This window comes from Ascaphus truei, chromosome 11 (genome assembly GCF_040206685.1).
Source record: "Ascaphus truei isolate aAscTru1 chromosome 11, aAscTru1.hap1, whole genome shotgun sequence".
NCBI classification, from domain to species: domain Eukaryota; kingdom Metazoa; phylum Chordata; class Amphibia; order Anura; family Ascaphidae; genus Ascaphus; species Ascaphus truei.
The window spans coordinates 39,422,210-39,443,303 of NC_134493.1; the positions used below are offsets into that span (position 1 = coordinate 39,422,210).

Sequence of the window (21,094 nt, forward strand, 5' to 3'; positions counted from 1 at the left end):
ACTTTAACAGGGTCTGAAAGTGTGTACACCCACAGTTAGACCTCATTTAACAACAACAGTGTTATTTCCTGGCGGTAATTCCCTCGCCTCTCTCCCTCTTTCTCTATTTGAGTTAGAGACCTATTTATCAGGGTCTGGGTGGGAGGGACACTAACATCACGTTATAACGTCACGTTATTGGAAGATAATACAAGGCTTTGCTACACTACCGTGACTCTTAGGCTAAGTCCCCAGTGGCTGTTGCTGCACGCACTACAGCCCCAGTCGGCATGTGTGCGCGCACGCACAAGGCGCAATGTGCGACTGCCTTGGCCAAAAGACAAGATTTCTGTCTTTTGGAGCGGCAGCCGAGCATTGGCCACGTCACGACGGCGGCTCAGCCAAGGAGGGCGAAACCAGGCGCATGACATCATGGGCGCGGCCCCTGCCATGCCCCCCCAATCCCACCCCCATCGGGTCTCCTGTTCTCCACTGCGAGCACAACCGCAGACCACAGGTCACGGCTGAAATGGGTGCAGGCGCCGACAGACGCTCCGACGCGCATACAGCCATGAACCCTGGGGCCGTAGCTGAAGCCGGTGCTAATGAGATATACATTAGAATACTCTTGTTTTTGCATACGATTACATGACAACTCACATCCAGGCACTTCACCTGGTGACTTTTCGCCATGCACGCTCCGACTCCAGCACCATCTTTAAATGTCCAAGTACCGTGCACACTCATTAATGTCCCTTGCAGCATCTGCTCTGAGTGCCACCCGCGCACACACCTGCACGGGTCATGTAAAGATGGAGAGGCTGGCGAGCAAAGGACTCAGACAGGGGCCACAAGGAACATTTATGAGGGTGAACGGGACTGTGAGCATTGGTGCTGGTGTCCACGCAAGACAGGGCGCAAGGAACATTGATGAGGGCGCGCGGGACTCGGACATTTAAACATGCCTCCAGGGTCGGAGCACGCGCAGTGAGAAGTCAAGCGGACAGGTGCCCGGCGGTGAGTTGTCATGGCGGCGGAGCGTCACTGGCGCTATGGTCGCTACTAAATGTCCTATTCTGGTTTTAGGTAGCGTCACGTTATGAGCCCTGATTTAATGACATGTTATGGATCTACACCTCTATATCAAACATTTTCCTTGTCTTTACAGAAAAACCTGAGCTCTGCACCCCCACTTCTGTCTCAGTCCCTGCTGAACAAAACCTTCGAGGTGCTCAGGCCGAACCTCACCTCCTTCACCAGCTCAAACTGGTCCGAGCTGTTCCAGAATAAACTGAGCTCCGTTCTGCCTGAAATCACAGCAGATCAGCTGAGCCTCATACCACAGAACATCTCCTGCCAGTCCTACCAAGCTGTGTTAGTGCACCTTTGCTTGTCTTTCATCTCAGCAATCTCTTTGCTGTTGGGTTGCCACTGGAGGCACCAATTGGCACGTTGGATCTTCCAACTACAGTACATTAATGATGAATGCAGCATCCATGGCTGTTACTTGGTGTACAGTGGAGGGATTGGCAGTGGATAATAATTCCCTGATCCAGCTAGTCTGTGCATTTAGTAATTGATTTTCATTCTATAAACCATGATGACTAAAACGTCAATATTCGGATCCTGAAAATATTTTACTTCAGAGCACAACATAATTTCTTCTGTGTATAATACATTTCCTATTATTTAAGCTTTATCACAGAATAATTACAAATGCGACTGACTGCCCTTTTTTTCCATTAAGGTCCATGTTGCATGTAATCATAATAGCTAGAGAGCTCAGCTGGGCTCTGCAATAAACTTAAATGATCACTATGGCAACCAGTGACGTTCTATTACATGTGTTCCACAATGTGCATTAACGGGATAGGGTACAAGGCACTGAATACAATGTATTAGGTTTATTATTTATTAGGGTTATTTCTGTATCTCACAGAGTCAAAGGCTTGGATTCCAAATTCGACAAAATGACACCAGGGAAGCAGGAATATATCTATGGATCGTTCATCAAACCATATATTACCCAGAAAGGTAAAATCCATTAAACGCCAGATACAGATATACACTCAAGTCATCCCACATGCACCTGGATTGCAAACTGGCCTATAGATCTCTTAGGCAATTTCCATTTTTCCATTTCAGCTTCTGTTTCATCCCTTAGTTTACTATTCTGCGTTAGAACATTCACTGGGTGACTTTATACTCTTCTGCAAGGGGAGCCAACTCCACTCTCCGAGGGCCACCAACAGGTCAGGTTTTCAGAATATCCCTGCTTCAGCACAGGTGGTGCAGTCATTGACTGAGCCACTGATTGAGCCACCTGTGCTGAAGCTGGGATATACTGAAAAACTGACCTGTCGGTGGCCCTTGAGGACTGGAGTTGGCCATTACTGCATTACATCTGTAACCTTCTGCTTAAAGCTGCAGTTCAGTCTTTTTTTTTTTTTTTTTTTTTACATTTATTTTTTTACTTCAATAGTTTTATGTGTGCAATCTCTAATTAGCTAAAGAACTGTATAGTTGCAGCTCAATTCGTTTTCCATGTATTGATAGGTCGAAATTTGGTGACATATTAAAAGCTGGGATTTGTTTATAATCTGCTTGACTGGCAGTGGAAGCTCATGAATATTCATGAGCAATCCTGCACTGACAAGTGCTAGAGGGAGGGCAGGGCTGACAAAGGGGTGTGCCAGGGCTTGTGACAGGACATGAAGGGGCAGTGCCTTAGCAAATGGCTGTTAAAATAGAATACAAGAAAATTGGTCTTTCAAAGTTGTTTTTTTTAAAACAGAAAATGCTAAAAGTATTTTTTCTTACTACAGAACTGATTTATTAAAAAAAACACACATGCAGGATATTGACTGAACTGCAGCTTTAAGCACATTTCATGTGTACCGACCACTAATACCAGCTGTGGGTATCTTTCTCCTTGCAGGCATTGTTTGTCTATTTTATTCCTATCCAGCACAGGGAGATACATTTGAAATGAAACACATTCTATGTTCCCATTTCTAGCTCAATGCTTGATTGCATATTTAATGTGTGTCCATCTCTGACGACCTTTCTCACTGCGCCGGGTAATTTGGTTTCCTTTCTGTTTTTATATTGCACGTCCTTCCGGTGCCTTATTCTTTAACATATTCGTTGTGCACCCCAAGCATCGGGTTCACCCTCTATCACTATAATAGCAGGCGCACATAAGATCAGCTAATGTTTATTAAAGAGGATCCCAATTTCTTCAACGCGCAGGTCTCCCCTGGGACAGAGATACAAAGCTGAGCTCTGCTCACACATTCATAATGAAGCTCTCCATTTAATGTGGCAACAAAGAACAGTGGGAAGACAAAGTTTCGGGTCCCATATGGACCTTTCCTCAGGTGGGACCTGAAACGTTGTCTTTCCACTGTTCTTGGTTGTCCTATTAAATGGAGAACTTCATTGTGAACTTGTGATTAGAGCTCTGCTTTGTATCTGTCTTAGAGGAGACCTGCACTTTGAAGAAATTGTTGGTCTGTGTTGTGTTGGCTGCACAAGCCGGATTCTCCTCATCTGAGGCTGTTTCCCCGCACTTCGGAACTGTATTAAATAGGATCTTGTTGCTGCTTCATTTTCAGGCAATGTACCTACTTGCTTTAACCAGACTGCTGCCAACTCTACTGCTTGGGTTGTAAATAACATGGGGTCCTTCCTGACATACAGCACCAAGGAAGACCTGGGCTTGTTTGCTAATGAATCCATGGTAAGTTCAGCCATTTACAAGCCATTCCAGTGAATGAGGGGCATCTTATGGCCTGGCATTGCTTTGTAACGCTGGCCCTGTGTATCATGCCTAAATAAACTGGTGTTACCTGGATGCATTTGCAGTTGTTTACAATGTGACTCTCTCAACACCAATGGATTGTGGTGCTTTGATTTTACATTGCTGGTGACAGAGATTGAGATGTTGTAGGCTCTGAAATGCACCCCGGGCGGTGCAGGTTCTAATAAATAGTCTGATAAAGTGTCAGTGCAGGGATGCTCAACTCCAGTCCTCAAAACCCCCCACCTCAAGTGGGGGGTTTTCAGGATATAACAGATTCTTTGACTGAGCCACTGATTGAGCCACCTGAGCTGAAGCTGGGATATCCTGAAAACCTGACCTGTTTGGGGGGGTGGAGCGGGGGGGGGGTTCTTGAGGACTGGTATTGAGCACCACCACTGCCTTCGTCAGTCAATACACCTGTAACTACTTTTTGCAGCTGCAAGTTTTCGCCAGTGACCCATCCTGTCTCCAGCTTGCCAGTCGGCTCAATTTCACCAAGGACACCGCGACTTACTACACCTCCCTCTTGACATCCGGTGCCAATGCCAACCTGTCCAGGTACGGAGCTCTTATTTACAGGTGCTCCCCGCTAGTGAAGTGCTATATAAAGGTCACAGGACTGTGTTCGGCTAAGGGTAAGCATTTGTAGTGCTTATTTTGTATTTATACTTTAAGATAACCCTCCAGTGCCATCGTGTTTCAACCACTGGATGTAACCAAAGTGGGACTTCACCGTGCAATGCGAAATATCTTCCTCAATGTCCACATTATAATTAGTTTTTTTTTTTAATTGTTTTTACAATTAGGGTAAGATATTGTAGAAAGGGGTTTCTAAGGGTCCATTATTTTTCTCCCTTTTATCGGTTTTTATGCTTTAATGTGCCATTTGCTAAAGGATGCTGTATGTCTCTGTCTTTAGTGGGTGAATCCCAGTATTACCGGTATCTCCTTGTGGCCTTGAACAAGTCACTCTGCTTCCTTGTGCAACGCAAAACTCCTTCATCTCCCTTCTTTGCCTTTCTAGCATCCCAAACCGGTTCCTTTGTTACCTGAGTCCATCAGCTCTGAAAAACTTAACTGCTGAAGCGGTTTTGAGCCTGACCCAGAAGATCAACAAGCAGTGCCATCCCATCCCCGAGGGACAAGCAGCAGCTTCTGCTCTAACACCTGAGGAGATACAGGTAATATCCCGTATACAGCATACTGTACCAACCTTTACTGTACAGCAGGGGTGGCCAACTCCAGTCCTCCAGGGCCACCAACAGCTCAGGTTTTCAGGATATCCCTGCTTCAGCAAAGGTGGCTCAGTCATAGGGACTGAGCCACTGATTCAGCCACCTGTGCTGAAGCAGGGATATCCTGAAAACCTGACTTGTTGGTGGCCCTTAAGAACTGGAGTTGGCCGCCCCTGATCTGCAGCATGTGTATCAGCACCCTCTCAGTTTCAATACATTTTTCCTAAACCTAAATGTTACTATGTAAGTGGGACACCCCCTTCATGTACCTCTTTTCCACCTCCAAGTCTGGCCCGGTGTGGGTCTTTGCAGCATCACAACATGTGTGTGATGGCATTAGCATTACTATTATATATTCAAATATGACTATTATATATTCAATTATAAGCTAATAAAAACTGAGATCTTGTCCCTACATTGATTAAAAATTGCTCAAAGTACAAACCACCCATTGCTTCTGTACACTTTTTTCATCCCGTTCCGACGTGGCTGAAATGACTACTTTTTTCTGTTGTGTTTGTGTCTCCTCAGGTTGCAGTTGCGCTGGTCAACAAGCTGGAGACATTTACTCCGGGCACCATTACTAATTTGGGCCCATCTGCAGTGGGACTTTCTCTGCCGCAAATTGAGGGTGGAATAAGTGATAAAGACTTGGAGAGCAGTCTACCCTCTCTCAGCAATGTGAGCGGGTGGAACGGTGCCCAGTCCAGGGCTATCGTCAGCAAACTCCTGAGATCTGGCTTCCAGGTAATGAAAGGACGTGTAAATACTCTGATTAACTTTGTGTCACTGTGGGAGAAGGTAGAGTTCTTGAAGCACAATATTTTATACATTGGAGGCTGTGGTACCTTACATAGTCACAGTTACATAGTTATATAGTTACATAGTTACATAGATACATAGTTACATAGATGCATAGTTACATAGATGCATAGTTACATAAATGCATAGTTACATAGATGCATCGTTACATAGTTACATTGATGCATAGTTACATAGATGCCTAGTTACATAGATGCATAGTTACATAGATGCATAGTTACATAGATGCATAGTTACATAGATGCATAGTTACATAGATGCATAGTTACATAGATGCATAGTTACATAGATGCATAGTTACATAGATGCATAGTTACATAGATGCATAGTTACATAGATGCATAGTTACATAGATGCATAGTTACATAGATACATAGATACATCGTTACATAGTTACATAGATGCATAGTTACATAGATGCATAGTTACATAGATGCATAGTTACATAGATGCATTGTTACATAGTTACATAGATGCATAGTTACATAGTTACATAGATACATCGTTACATAGTTACATAGATGCATAGTTACATAGATGCATAGTTACATAGATACATGGTTACATAGATACATAGTAGATGAGGTTGAAAATCGACACACGTCCATCAAGTCTGTTCAACCTATAATTGGACTACTATACAAATTGTTTGCAGACACTGTTGTGCATGACATTTCAAGAGCTCACAAACCTATTTTATCAGGTGTAAAACGATGAAATATGTTCTTTCTCCGATACTAGATAAAGAGCCTGGAATCCCTGGGTAGTTTAGTGGGCGGATTACCAAGCAAGAACCTACAGGCTCTGGATCCAAACAGTGTTCTAAGCGCCGTGCGAAACCCTCAGTTTGCAAGACAGCTCTCCAGTGCACCGTCTGTTCTGCAGAACACGGTTGTCAGACAGGTGAGGAGATGGCCTGGAATAATCTGCCAGCTAAAGGGACATTATCATAGGGTGGACCAGAAAAGGATAGTCGGTTTCTTTAATCTTCTCACTTCTACATAGAATCGATTTATCTATCATCTCTCTCTCTCTCTTTTTTTTTTTACATGCATTATTTATTTGAATATAGACAGGCACTGAATACATTGCATTATGTTTCCACTTTGATTCACTTGCAACACAGACTGATAGAAATTGAGCAGCTGAATTTGTTGCTTCTCCTACTAGCTTCACTGCTAGATGACTGTTCAACACTTGAAATTGGCTGCCCTCTAATTATGTAAGCTTGGGGTCCACTGGTCTTAATTAAGCTCTCTGCACTATTATTCTCAGCAACAAACATACAATATCAAATCGAAGTCAATATTACAACACAAATCTGAATGAATATCCCACCTCAACCTCAAACGTACCTCTGCCTTCCTCCATAATGACGTTCTTCTGCAATTCAATGCATTTTTCCCTCTAGATTGCTGCTGTTGACTCCACTCCAGGAAACCTGATCAAAAATGTCCCTAGTAACTTGGTCAGTTATATCCCCAAACCCTTACTGATCTTTAAATCCGACAAGCCAAATGTGCAAGACCTCAATGGAAAAAAGTGGAACTCAGACCAAGTAAGTGTGTATATCGTAAGCTAAATGCATACATTACTAGGTATTTAGAAATAATTACAAATATATATCTTATATAGTGCAGACAATCTACACAGGACATTGTCTGTGCTACATCGAATGTTGTAGGAACAAGGAGTAACCTCTGCCTTGTAGAAATTACAACTTAATTTTAGTGTCTGAGGCACCAATAAATATAATGATTTCCATTACATAAATAAAATAAATGGTGTGTGTGTGTGTGTGTGTGTGTGTGTGTGTGTGTGTGTGTGTGTGTGTGTGTGTGTGTGTGTGTGTGTGTGTGTGTGTGTGTGTGTGTGTGTGTGTGTGTGTGTGTGTGTGTGTGTGTGTGCGCAAAGATAGAATGGTGAACATGTAAAAGAGGAAGTGGAAAGCAGAGAGTGATGTGAGTTGGAATAGACTGTTTTTGTAATATCTAAAATTTTCTAGTTTAGAAATGGTAAAAACTGGTTCGTAAGATAATATTCCAAATGTAAATTCACCTTATGTGTAGTACACCACAAGGTTGTGACATCAACACCTTTCAACACTGGTAGTCCACATCTCTGCCTGTGTGTCTAACAGTTTTACTAACAGTTTTTATTTTTAATAAGTATATGTATTTGGTCAGAGATCACCCCCTGACACTTCTGGTTTTCCTTCACAGGCTTCCATGTTTTTCGAACAAGTTGTGTCTTTACAGTCCGACTTTACCAAGTAAGCACCTTATCCCTTTCTTCCATTATTCAAGTTGTTGGTTGCATAGAGATAACCCAACTGACCCCCTGCAGTGCTGTTAGGTCCTGCAGCTCATGACTTGACTCATGCACCATTCATTGGTATAAAGACAAGAACAGCACATCACTAAATTACAGTATGATTTGTAAATGGGGCTCGTGGTGACTCTTTTGGAATTAACTGGTTGCCATTGGCAGAGCTGTAGGAAGATAACTTCTTGTCTTCATATTTGCAGCCTTTCTCCTTCGGTCCTGCAAGGCTTTACCTGCGGATCATCCAGCAGCATGGATAACAACCAAATCAAGCAGCTGGCCAAGGCAATGAAGAAACAGGGTGCCAGACTGGAAGAGGATCAAGTATGTTATACAGGTTTCTTCTGCTATGTATTATCATGGCTGGTATATCTGCCAGTGTTCATGCCATCCTTGTCCATGACGACTCCCACACCAGTCCCCTGATCCACAGGTTTATTGTATTTCAAAAGATGCCTTCTAAGGACTTTCTGAGTATTCTCTCAATGGTATGGTTTATAGACCCCTACATCCTTAATCTGCATTCATTTGTGCTCTGTGATTTAACATCTGATTTTGCACCAGAGATACTATGTTATTTAACAAGAAGGTGGATAGGTTCTTCTTGTTCTTTCTCCAGCAATGAACACGCGTTCCTACTTCACAGTGATATGGGGGACTCTGTTCTGTTGAATGCTCTGTCTATACATGTTTTCCACCCTCTCCTAGCCTTTCTCTAGCCACCCACAAAACCCAATACAAAAGCTTGTCTTCCTAACCTGCATTTCTGTCCTCAGCTGAACTGCCTGACCAAGCAAGTCACTAGTAATGGGATCCCAACAGATCTGGAGAATTACCCAAAGGAAATCCTAATGTTTATCAGGTAAATGTTGGAGTATTTATTATACCGAACCTCGGACATGAGGATTCAGATACATGGCCTGGATTTCACTTACATTGCTGTGTTGCCATGGATCAGTTAACCTTCTTCTTGCTGCATCTCAAGCTGTCCTCGCAGCAAAGCAGAGGGTAGCAAACAGAAATATGTGTAGTCTGTACCAGGGGTAGCCAACTCCTGTCCTCAAGACCGCCCAACAGGTCAGGTTTTACGGATATCCCTGCTTCAGCACAAGTGGCTCAATCAGAGGCTCTGTCCAAGACTGAGCCTCTGATTGAGCCACCTGTGCTGAAGCAGGGATATCCTGAAAACCTGACCTGTTGGGGGGGACTTGAGGACTGGAGTTGTGCATCATTGGTCTATACTACTGCACTTGTGAACATCTGCTTCTCAGCTTCATCACAAAGCATGTTACATTGTGTCCCATACTGCACCACCTCTGACCTCTGTTATGTCTGTATGCTATTACAGCCCCTTGAATTATTCCGCTGTGGGAGGCTGTGCAAATTATTATGCTAACATTGGCATGGCGGACATCAGCGTTCTTCCCAAAGGATCCCCACTGCGCAGCACTTTGCTGACACAATCCTTATCCTGTATGGTAAGTAAGCACGGCTGTAGTGAATGTGTACTATGCATCCACCCCATGTCTCCTGTCTTCACCATCCAATCACTGGCAGTCTAAAAGTAAAAAGTAGTGGTACTGTGCTTCAGGAAAGCACAACTGTGTAAATGGTGGCACTGGATACCCACCAGTAACATTGTATCTGCACTATAAAAAAATAAACAGTAATAAGTCACACGTGTTGTTTCACGCACTGTCCTGATGATAACCAACTGCTCTTTTTTTTGGCACTACAGAACGTTACTGGCTTCACTTTAACGGATCAGAACGTCCAGATGTTGGGCCAGCTAGTCTGCGACCTGAACGCCTCTTTCATTGAGAACTCCCCAGGCAGTGTACTGACACAGTTATCACAGTGCAAATCCTTCACCGCTGCCCAAGAAAGTGCCATCCAGAAAGTGATCATCAGTGGGAGCTCAAAGTTGGGGTGCGTGTCTCTCTTTGCTGTGCTGTACACTTCAAGGCATTGGGGTAGCTCATCGCGTGAAAACATGTTTAAGATAATTGAAAAGAATCCCTTTAAACTGCCTCCCGCTCCTCCCAGGCTGCATGGGCAGGGCCATAAGAGATGTCCTACTGGTTCAGGCCTAGAACCAATGCTAAACTAAAGGGAAGATTGTACGGATCCTTAAGTCAATATGACTAAGAAGATAAGACCTCTCAAGGAATGTCGAGGAAATTAACTTGTACTCAACTTGACTCACAAGTGTGCCTGCTTACTCAGTACCATGATGAAAGTCTATTGGACATGAGTGGAACACAATTATGCTTTAGTCATTGTTCTTGCCATTATAACCCCATGTGACATCCCACCCAAGACTGTAATTACGGTGCATGATATGTGAAGGGGGTAGAGTGATATCATGTCTAATTAGTTTCTTTTGCAAACCTTTTTTTCTTCCAAGGTCTCCGTCTAAGTGGTCAACATCAACACTGAAATCTCTTGGAGGACTGTCGGGCACCTTAAACCAGGAGATCCTGAAAACAATTCCCACGGTAAGGATCTGTCACAACTGTCACAAGCATGGCTAATAACCAGGACTGCATTTACAATTATAAGAGGCCCTGGGAAAAGGCCACTAAACATTTAACCCCAGTGCTGGAAGGACTAGGAATTAAGTCAAAACACTGCATTGCTGACCCATACAGTACAAAATGTGTTTATTTATGCTCATTATCCTATTTAAAAGTCAGTCACACTCATCCACACCTTCTCCTGGCCTGGGGGGGATGATGCTTCATTTGTAAATCGAGTTACTATGTACAAGTTGTATCAAAACTGTATGGTTTATTCCATAGAATGCTGCGAAATCCTGGCTGAAAGATGCCATACAGAATTCTGACCTGCCCAGGAACCAACTGGTCTCCATCGTGAAAAGCCTGGTCCCACTCTCCAGGACGCGTCGTGCAGCAGGTGAGTGTGACAGACAAGTGTGATAGGAATAGAGAGGGAATGGGAAGGTTAGGGCAGAAGGTGTGGGGTACTGGTTAACATGTTGGTGTTGACTATGGAAGTTTATGGGATCAATACTCTCCATCGTTGCTGTATGACCTTGGGCAATCCTCCTGCTTCCTATATGTATGCCTTATATCATCTATTTTGTTGTCTTCTAGGTTGCCCCGATGGCAAGCAAATAACAGCTACCAATGTTAAAGATGACCTTCTCCCTCTGTATTACACTACAGAGGAGTTAGATGCCTGTTTAGATAACAAAAACTTGGTGGAGTTTTTGCCAGACCTTGGAATTAAAGCCTTCACAGATGAGCAGCTGCTGGTCCTGAAGAAGAAATTGGACCAGGTGAGAATCAGCAGGAGGCATTCCGGTCCGCTGATATCTGGGGTTATCCATCTTGGATCCTATTACATAACATACCCACCCATGTGTTCTTAAAATATTTTGGGATCTATATACTGGGTCAACGACAGAGGGAGGGAAAGGGACAATGGTCCCAGACACGGGGGTCGGAGGGGGCCCATCCCGGCAGTCCGAACCCAGAAGTTAGGCCCAGCTGGAAGTTGGGTCCAACATACTCTGTTAGCCATCTGGGTGAGCCTCTACGTCGTCGACAGATAGGGCCAAGAATACCCCCCGCCATAGGGGGGAGTGAGGAAGAGGGTGCTTGAGTGTGGGGGGGTGGGGAGAGAGTGAGAGAGAGGAGGGAAGTGAGAAAGGTGAAGAGTGTGAGAGAGAGGGAGTAGTGAGAGAGAGGGGGGAGAGCAGTGGGGGAAATAAAGTCGGTTGAGTGAGAGAGAGTGGGAGAACTCTCAGAGCTGCTGAAAGGTGGAGCGGACTCCATCCCCCTCACCCAGTCAACAGATAGGGCATAGATCCTCCTCCCCACGCTGAACAACTTGTCAGCACCGCCTAGTGGAGACTCCTGGCTGGACCCCAAAGCTGCCGGCGGCCCTGTCTATATATTACGAGACTTTTAGAACTAAGCTGATGCTAAAAGAGCATATTTTTAAATAGATATTGTTACTAATAAGTAGATGAGGTTCTCTTATCATTTACCGAACACGTTGCATTGGGAATAACTGTAGTTGATAGCTTCCATTCGAATCTCTCTCCAATAAACAGGGCAGTATTGGTTTATTGACAGCGGTGTCTGTATTTATTCACAGCTCTATCCGGGCGGGTACCCCGAGACCCTGCTCCCCAACCTGGGGGCCATCGCTTTGTTTTGTGGTGAAGAGGACATCAAGAAGTGGAACGTAACCTCGGTGGATACACTGAGTACTTTGCTAAGCACTGGACCTTCAAACAGCACGGTATGGGACACACGTCACAGCTAAATCCCACACGTTCAAAGCCTTAAACCCGTCCAGAATGTTACAATATCACTGAGCAGAACACTATGTCACTTCAAAATGCAATACATCTATCACTGTTTACAAACAAGGACAGTTACATCTTGTTGCAATGAGCCTTTTATTAAGAGAAAATATCAAATGTTTTACTCACACGTAATTAGCATAAATAGGCGAAACGAGTAGAGATCGGCGAATTTGTCAAAATCCGAAGGTGGATCAGGCATTAGAGGTGGGCGGTTTTTTTGGGGGGGGGGGATTTGGATCTGTCACGGATCGGCCGGTTACTTTGGTTAGCGGATTTCCTTAGATCGGTCTAAATAATGGTGATTCGCCTTTTTGCGGCTTTTTTTTTAACAATTTTTTTTAAAAAAATTTAACACTGACAATCCATTCGCGAACTGGATTCTTAAAATCCGTCAGCGGATTGCGGAATCCATGGATGGATTGTTTAAATCCACCAGCTGATTCTATCCAATGGCAGATTTAAACTGTGACAATCCGTCAGCGGATTTTACATCGCGGAACGGATTTTGCAGGGAAAACTCTGGAAATTCCAGGAAACGCATTTGGACTGGTTCTCACATCTCTATCGGGCACTAAACAATTTGGGTGGATACAGTACATCCTAATCTGCAGAGAGACACAACACGTGGAGACAGAACTGTATCAAAAAAGAACAAACCTGGGTGATATGCAAAATATATTTAAATCGCTCATACCCCACCCCTCCTAAAATATTTCCACATGACCTATCCTGACAAGCCAGGTCCTATAGCATCTTGTGAGGAAGGGGGTACTGTCTGGTCCAACAGGGCCAAAACCCACAACCTCTGCTATTCAGGGCAGCAATTTTAGCAGTTTAAAGATAGTCACATAAATAAATATCCTGTCTGAATGAATAATATAAAGAAAAACATAATCTCTCTCTCTCAACACCCATATGTCTACCCAAAGGACTTGAGTCATCTCTTAAGGTTGGAGTAAAGGAGATTTCACCAGCAACAAAGGAAAGGGTTCTTTAATGTAAGGGCAGTTACAGTGTGGGAGTCATTACCCATGGAGACTGTGATGGCAGATACAATAGAATTGTTCAAAAAAAGGTTGGACATCTTTTTAGAAAGGAAAGGTATACAGGGATATACTAAATAAGTAAACATGGGAAGGATGTTGATCCAGGGAGTAATCTGATAGCCAATTCTTGGAGTCAGGAAGGAATTTATTTTTCCCTTTTGAGACATCATTGGATGATATGACTCTAGGGGTTTTTGTTTGCCTTCCTCTGGATCAATAAGGAAGTATAGATATAGGATAAAATATCTGTTGTCTAAATTGAGCATAGGTTAAACTTGATGGAGCATTGTCTTTTTTCAACCTCATCTACTATGTAACTATGTAATACTATGTAACTATGTAACTATGTAATACTATGTAACTATGTAATACTATGTAACTATGTAATACTTTGTAACTATGAAATACTATGTCCGGTTCTGGAATCCAAATTCGTTCGCGGATTTCTAAAAATCTGAATCCGTTGGTGGATTCTCAGTTACAGGGAAAAAACTGTAACGAATCTGCCTTTTTTTGAGACTGATCCACGGAGGAACTGGTCAAATCCGCCGCGGATTCGAATTTCTGCGCAAATTTCAACGAGCCTTGCAATGCTGCATTTAACCCTTTGAGAGCGGGAAGGGCCTGCGATGCATTGTATGGGTTGACCGTGTTAGATGCAGACAGCCTATGTTTAAAAGTATATGATGTGGGGTTCCCTAAACCTCGGGGGGAGAAAAGGACATGACCTGGAGTCCGCTTTCCTAAACGTTTGTTGCATGAAATTGTCTTTGCTGTTTTCCAGGCCCAAACACTGATTGGTAAATACATTGATCTGGGAAATAAAATAAATGCACCAGCGTTGAACGTGATTGGCAATAAATATATCTGCCTTTTGAATAAGACGCAGCTCAACCTCATCGAACCCAGCGCCATCAGGTCAGTCTGAACGCTACATACCGTCTTCCAGAGCTTATCAGACAAGCTTGCAGCACTGCTTTCAAATGACAAATTCATGCCTTTTTTTACATAGGATTGAAGCAGGCGGTCTCTGGCATTGAACCCTATTCATTTCAGCTCCGGGGGGGCCCCCTGCTTCCCGAGATACAGACTTCATAAGGGGGTGCCGGTATCTCGGCAAAGTTTACAGCCCCCGCGTCACGTGGGCCAATAGGAAGCCGCACCTGATGATGTCACGGCTTCCTATTGGTCCGCAAGGCGCGGGAGCTACGAAAGTCCGCCATTATGTGAACCCTGCTTGCCGAGTGGACGGGATACCGGCACCCCCTACGGAGGAATGTCTCTCCAGAAGGAGGGTGTCCCCGAAGCTGAAATGAATAAGGTTCCGCCCCTGCTTCAAATCTGTTTAAAAAAAAATGTAAACATTCGCACACAAAATCGCAGGCAGGTTGCCTCTTTAATCAAAAAAAATAATAAATCCGATCTGATATCCTAAGAAGTTGAGCAAATTGTGTTTTATTGGCTATGCATTGCGCTAAATTGCTGCATAAACCATTCCCCTTTTTGTGCATTGTGCATAATGACGTTGTAGCGCGGGGACACACAGTGTGACCTGTGAAAGGACGGTTACACTGTTAGTAAATCACTCCAGACCGACTCTGGCAAAATTCTTTAAAAAAATGTCCAGGTTTTGGGGTCTTTGCGTCATTCTTTAAAGTTGGTAAATGACCCCCCGCCCCTCCCCCCCACCCCCCACCCCCCACCCCCCCAGTCTTGCCAGTGAAGCCAATTTGTGAAACACACCCCCCCCTCTTTATGGACGGTGCTTTTAAAAATGATGTAGAATTTTTTCCTTCTGTAATTGCTACGATGTATCTCCCCCCCCTGCAGTGAGGCCAAAGCATTGGAGATTTCCTCCTGTAATCAGACAGTTAAGGACTTGCTGTACCTGAAAGCCAACACATCCTTCCAGGCTCACGTTGATCCAGCGCCTGCCTACTACAAACTCAAAAAGCCTTATCTAGGTGAGCAGTGAGGTCACAGCAAGACAATGGGTAACGATGGGGTCCAGTCCTGTTAACTTAGGGGTGGGCAACTTCAGTTCTCAAGGGCCACCAACAGGTCAGGTTTTAAGGATATCCCTGCCTCAGCACAGGTGGCTCAATTTGTGGCTACTGAGCCACTGATTGAGCCTCCTGTGCTGAAGCAAAGATCGAGCCACCTGCGCAGAAGCAGGGACCCAATGAGCCACCTGTGCTGATGCAGAGACTGATTGAGCCACTAGTGCAGAAGCAGGGATATCCTTAAAACCTGACCTGTTGGTGGCCCTTGAGGACTGGAGTTGCCCCATCCCTGTCTTAACCCCTTCGCATTAACTGCCACATTGCATAATTTGGGCTGCAGAGCACCCCTCCATGCTGAGATTTCTAACGTAGCCTGCCCAGGCTCTGCTTATTTAGTAATAACACAGTTAATTAGCAGGAGATGTACAATGCTGTCACTTTGTGTCACTTGTCAGGTGGGGCTCCAGCCACAGACCTGAAGTTTCTGGCTAACAAAAATGTTGGCATGGACATCGGGACATTCGAAAATTTGAATCCAGCCTCTGTGGTGGTAAGTACACAATATAATCTGATCCCGAAGACTGATAGAGTCAAGTGGGTGTATTTGGGCCGTTTTACCTATCATTTGAAAGGCAGATACAGTATGTCCAAGTGGTGGCTATATATATATATATATATATATATATATATATATATATAACATATTACATATTACATATTACATATTACATATTACATATTATACACACACACATGCACTTTTGAATTCACCTTTTGGGGGTTATTCCTTAAAAGTGATAGTGCTGATGCTGGCACTGTTACATGGAAACTCATATTGGCTTCAAAGTTAGCTTCCAGGGAATAGTGCCCCGATCGGCACTATTGCAGTGATAATGAATAGCACCCCCCTCTTGAATCATCATAACTATGGGGTCACAGGAGATTACATTCAATCTGAACCCCTTCAGTGTACATCTGTGTCGCCACAAAGGCGGACAGCCTCTGGTGCAGCCGAAGGGTGTGAGCGTTAGCTGCTGTTTGCTGATGTTAAAGCTGCTCTATTTCCATCTGACACTCACCAGCCCTCTTATCCCCTGCATAACATTTTCCAACTCTCTCTGTCCATGAAATGTCTGTGAACTGACTGCATAACCTCTGTTCTTTTAATGTAACCATGTATTGTTGTAACTCTGTGCCCAGGGCATACATGAAAACGAGAGGTAACTATCAATGTATTACTTCCTGGTAACACATTTTTATAAATACAAATAAATAAATAAAATAAATGGTTTGGGAGGGAGGAGAGTGTGTTCTAATGGAAGCCCCTGGGCTGGTAGTAGGCTGCTATTCCATGCATTTCTACGGTTATAAGGATACAAATTATGATCACCGACAATGAACACTTTGTAAACCTGTGCCTCAGAAGAACAAATGTATAACACACTCGCAAAGCATAGCAATTGATTGCAGACTTTGCCCACCTGGTCACCTTTCAGTGCATCTCCTTGGAGGCTGCTCCATACATCAGCTCGTTAACATTATCACAGGACAATAGGCAATCACTGAATATTTAGTCAGTGCTTGGAAACCTAGGGCTGTGGTCATCTCCGTGTACCAAGAACAACTGCTTAAATCAATAAGACTGCTCTGTCTGATGGTTCTTTGCGTGGGGTGGACTCAGCTCTCTAATATTCTTATTGGTTTATGTTGTAAGCTTTGTGTTGAGCCCGAATAAACATGCCTGGTAATCTCCCTGCAGGGCCTGACTGTGGATGATGTGAAGGGCTTACTCGGCACTAACGTGGGTGATCTAAAGACACACGAGACGAACCCTGTTGTACGTGCATGGATCAAAGCCCAGAAACAGTCGGACCTGGACAAGCTGAACATAGGGCTCCAGGGAGGACTGAGCCAGGGGTGGCCCAATGGCTTTAATACTGTTTCCCCTCTGCCAGGTGAGAGAAAATACTAGAGCGGAGGTCCCCTCTTCCTTGTAGAGCCTCTTGCACACAATCTGGGATTGCAGCCTCTTTGTAATGCAGAGTTGTACTTAATTACACATTTTACTGAGCCAGAACTTCAAGACAATTTAGAGCAGGGGTGGTCAACTCCAGTCCTCAAGGGCCACCAACAGGCCAGGTTTTAAGGATATCCCGGCTTCAGCACAGGTCGCTCAATCAGTGAACCAGGGATATCCTGAAAATCTGACCTGTTGGGGGGTCTTGAGGACTGGAGTTGAGCCCCCCTGGAGTAATAAATATACAAAGCACGCTGCATACCACTCAAAAATATTGAAACTATTTTATTTTCCAAAGCAATAGTTGTATTTTTACTCCCAAAAAACTTCCGAAGCGGTTTCTTCTCCAGATAATGAAAGGCGGATGTTTCCCCACCCTAGCAGGGCATGGCTTTATCAGCAGCAGTACAAACGTGCCTGGTTGTTTGGGTTTCCATTCTGGGTAGATTCATCTTTAGACGGTTATCTGGGCCCTGTCAAACATGTTCTAAGTGGTGGGACTGCACATTATAACGCACACGTAAGGGTTTATTCTGCAACAGTGCCGATCAGGGCACTGTCACCGTTTAAGGAATGACCCTCTTAGTGATGTCCAGTAACCAGCCACCGATCCCCCTTCCCTTCCGTTTTATGATGCAAGCCTGCAGGTTCCTAACACAAGCTCTTGTCTTTTTTTATGTTGCAGCTGCCTCACCTCCTGTTGCTGTTCTTGGCCGGTCTCTGCTGCTCTGTGCTCTGCTGGCAATACTGCTCTCCTGAGCCATGGAACATCTGGAGCCATCTTTCCAGATACAAAGCTAATAGGGCCCCCCTACTTATTTCCACCTCCCGCAATAAAGGGATGCTCCTAGGAGACCTTTGTATGATTAAACTAGTCACTCTATAGATAGGTGTGTAACAGGGACTTAAATAATACAAAAAATATAAGACTGTAAAATGTTCTGGGTCAATGGTTTCATTTATTTATTGTTCTCTATAGCCAGAGCTGGATTCATTGGCTGCACTATGTAGGGGGTGAAAAGAAGCTAGCAAGTCCCAGCCAGGGCTTATCACCTGCTGGCAGATAAACCATACACACATAGTGCTCTCAGGGGGAATCCCTTTGATTAATGTAGGGCACGATGTACAAAGACTGTTCTCAAAATGTAAGAGGGCATTGTGTCAACAATGACTTTGCTCGCCAGATGTAATGTGTTACACGTGGTAACATCCAGATTCATGTTCTTCCATTTGACGCACGTTCTCATTCTTTGAATGGCATGCGTTACCTTTATAAATATGACTGCGTTAACAATGTGGGACAATTTTGATGCATTTCTAGCACAAAGTGTTGCATACTTCCATATATATATATATATTTGCATATGTGCGCCAACTTTTTTTTAAAAAATGTTATTATTCATTGCTGCACTAAAGACTCAGGAATTTGTCACTTTTCTGACTATACGTAGGCCCCTCTGGGGTTTTGTCTTTACACCTTTTGCAAGGGGAAAGACTTTGAAAAGAGGGCATTCCATGGGTTTATTATAGAAGTGGCCCACTCGCTGAGGAGGCATCTAAATGTATTGTTATAAAAAAAAAGGGAACTAATATATAGTATTTAAAACACGTGTGAACTGCGACAGTATACTAATTATATATATATATGTATGTACTGTATAATAAACAGATTTTAAAAAAGTATTTTTTTTCCCTTTATTATTCTTAATGTCTTTCAAAAGTTTACGATGGATAAGAAATGTTTACAAACGTGAACATTTGCACCAAGATACGCTCAGTGCTGCTTGCGCAACTCTGCGTCCGCATACAGAATTCTGCAGTTTACTTTTGACTGTTACACAAAAAACACAGCGCACAACGCTCATAGTGCATTAAAAATATATTAAGACAGTAAATCAATGAAGTAAGTATTGTGCGTACATCAAATATAATTCAAATAGGCATGTTAGGGGTAAGTTACCCAAACACCAAGTGGTGAAAAAAAATTAAACTAAAAGCATATAATCAGCGCTCTAACCTAAAAATCTATACCTATATATTAATTATAATAACAAGGTGCTCTATATATGAAAAAGGGGGATCCCCTATAGGAAAAACCCTAACATTAATTCCTCACAACCTATTTTGGTAGATTAGGGAATGGCTGCCTCAGGAATAAACAAACCTATCCACAAGGATTGTATAACATGCACAAAAATTACAACAGAAAGGAAGAGATATTACAACATATACAGTGATTCCCTGGCGCACTACCAGATATTAAACCTGACAGAAGGAGGTAGTCCCATAAATCGATTGATGATATGAATGAGATCCACAGTCCACAATGTCCCGTTCTTTTAGATTGGAGACTTGTCTGGAAATACAAATGAAACAACCATTGCGCAGTACCCCATGGTCAGTGTTTCACACCCCCACCGTTGCTATCTACTTACTTAAAAATAGACAGAATTGGGCCTCAAAAGGTTTCTTTACTTCTCCTCACGGTTGGCTCCAACTGGTTCCTGCTACTGGTACACGATTTTCACTTCCAGCATCAGCATTTCTGATGCTGGAAGTGAAAATCGTGTACCAGTAGCAGGAACCAGTTGGAGCCAACCGTGAGGAGAAGTAAAGAAACCTTTTGAGGCCCAATTCTGTCTATTTTTAAGTAAGTAGATAGCAACGGTGGGGGTGTGAAACACTGACCATAGGGTACTGCGCAATGGTTGTTTCATTTGTATTTCCAGACAAGTCTCCAATCTAAAAGAACGGGACATTGTGGACTGTGGATCTCATTCATATCATCAATCGATTTATGGGACTACCTCCTTCTGTCAGGTTTAATATCTGGTAGTGCGCCAGGGAATCACTGTATATGTTGTAATATCTGTTCCTTTCTGTTGTGTTTTTTTACCCAAACACCAACACTGCAGACCGGATCAGATGTCATCAGCAAGATGGAGCTGTTCCGTGATACCAGGTTTCAGATTGGTCAGTGGGGAGTCTTTTGAGGTCAACACTATGTGGGTGAGCGGTGTCCAGCACCCGCAGCTCACGTGAGAACAATCCTGTCTCGCGGATCCCCACGGTGGCTATATTCCTCTTCCTGTCCTCCGTCGCGGTACTTTCGGGTTATGACGTCATCTATCAGATGCAGCGCTGCTCGCGTGACAGTCTTTCTCCGGTAGCCCGGTCAGATCGCACAAAACGGAGTGGGAAATAAGTCTCAGAACACTCGCACTTCCAACGCGTTTCGAAACCGTGTAGGTTTCTTCATCAGGGAATAAAGAATGGTACAATCGCCGACATTGAAATACCCCACGCCAGCAGCCCATTGGTCCGTCACACGGACGTCCCAGCCAATGGGATAGCAGCAAGGGGGAGTCAGTGCTTACAAAAAACTTATCAACAACAACTTTATTAATCAATTCTTAAAAAACATGCAATTTAAAGAGAAGACGATTCTAAAACAAAAGAAAGAGAAGTATTAATGCATTATCATAATAATAAACAACTTAGTTAAAAACAATCCAAGAATAGG

General features: G+C 43.7%; 1 protein-coding gene across 1 annotated transcript in view; it reads left to right on the forward strand.

Moving 5' to 3' along the window:
• The window catches only part of MSLN (mesothelin), a 32,764-nt gene extending 13,532 nt beyond the window's left edge, over positions 1–19,232 (forward strand). Inside the window, exons 12-33 of the mRNA XM_075565772.1 lie at positions 1,148–1,353; positions 1,919–2,013; positions 3,597–3,721; positions 4,221–4,342; positions 4,809–4,965; positions 5,551–5,766; positions 6,583–6,744; positions 7,253–7,399; positions 8,064–8,113; positions 8,370–8,490; positions 8,943–9,028; positions 9,515–9,644; positions 9,905–10,095; positions 10,574–10,664; positions 10,968–11,082; positions 11,283–11,467; positions 12,292–12,438; positions 14,336–14,469; positions 15,382–15,515; positions 16,010–16,104; positions 17,314–17,509; positions 18,257–19,232. Of these exons, the coding sequence (XP_075421887.1) occupies positions 1,148–1,353; positions 1,919–2,013; positions 3,597–3,721; positions 4,221–4,342; positions 4,809–4,965; positions 5,551–5,766; positions 6,583–6,744; positions 7,253–7,399; positions 8,064–8,113; positions 8,370–8,490; positions 8,943–9,028; positions 9,515–9,644; positions 9,905–10,095; positions 10,574–10,664; positions 10,968–11,082; positions 11,283–11,467; positions 12,292–12,438; positions 14,336–14,469; positions 15,382–15,515; positions 16,010–16,104; positions 17,314–17,509; positions 18,257–18,330 (2,979 nt within the window). The 3' untranslated portion in view covers positions 18,331–19,232. The remainder of the gene's footprint in view (positions 1–1,147; positions 1,354–1,918; positions 2,014–3,596; positions 3,722–4,220; positions 4,343–4,808; positions 4,966–5,550; positions 5,767–6,582; positions 6,745–7,252; positions 7,400–8,063; positions 8,114–8,369; positions 8,491–8,942; positions 9,029–9,514; positions 9,645–9,904; positions 10,096–10,573; positions 10,665–10,967; positions 11,083–11,282; positions 11,468–12,291; positions 12,439–14,335; positions 14,470–15,381; positions 15,516–16,009; positions 16,105–17,313; positions 17,510–18,256) is intronic.
• Positions 19,233–21,094: the final 1,862 nt, after the last annotated feature.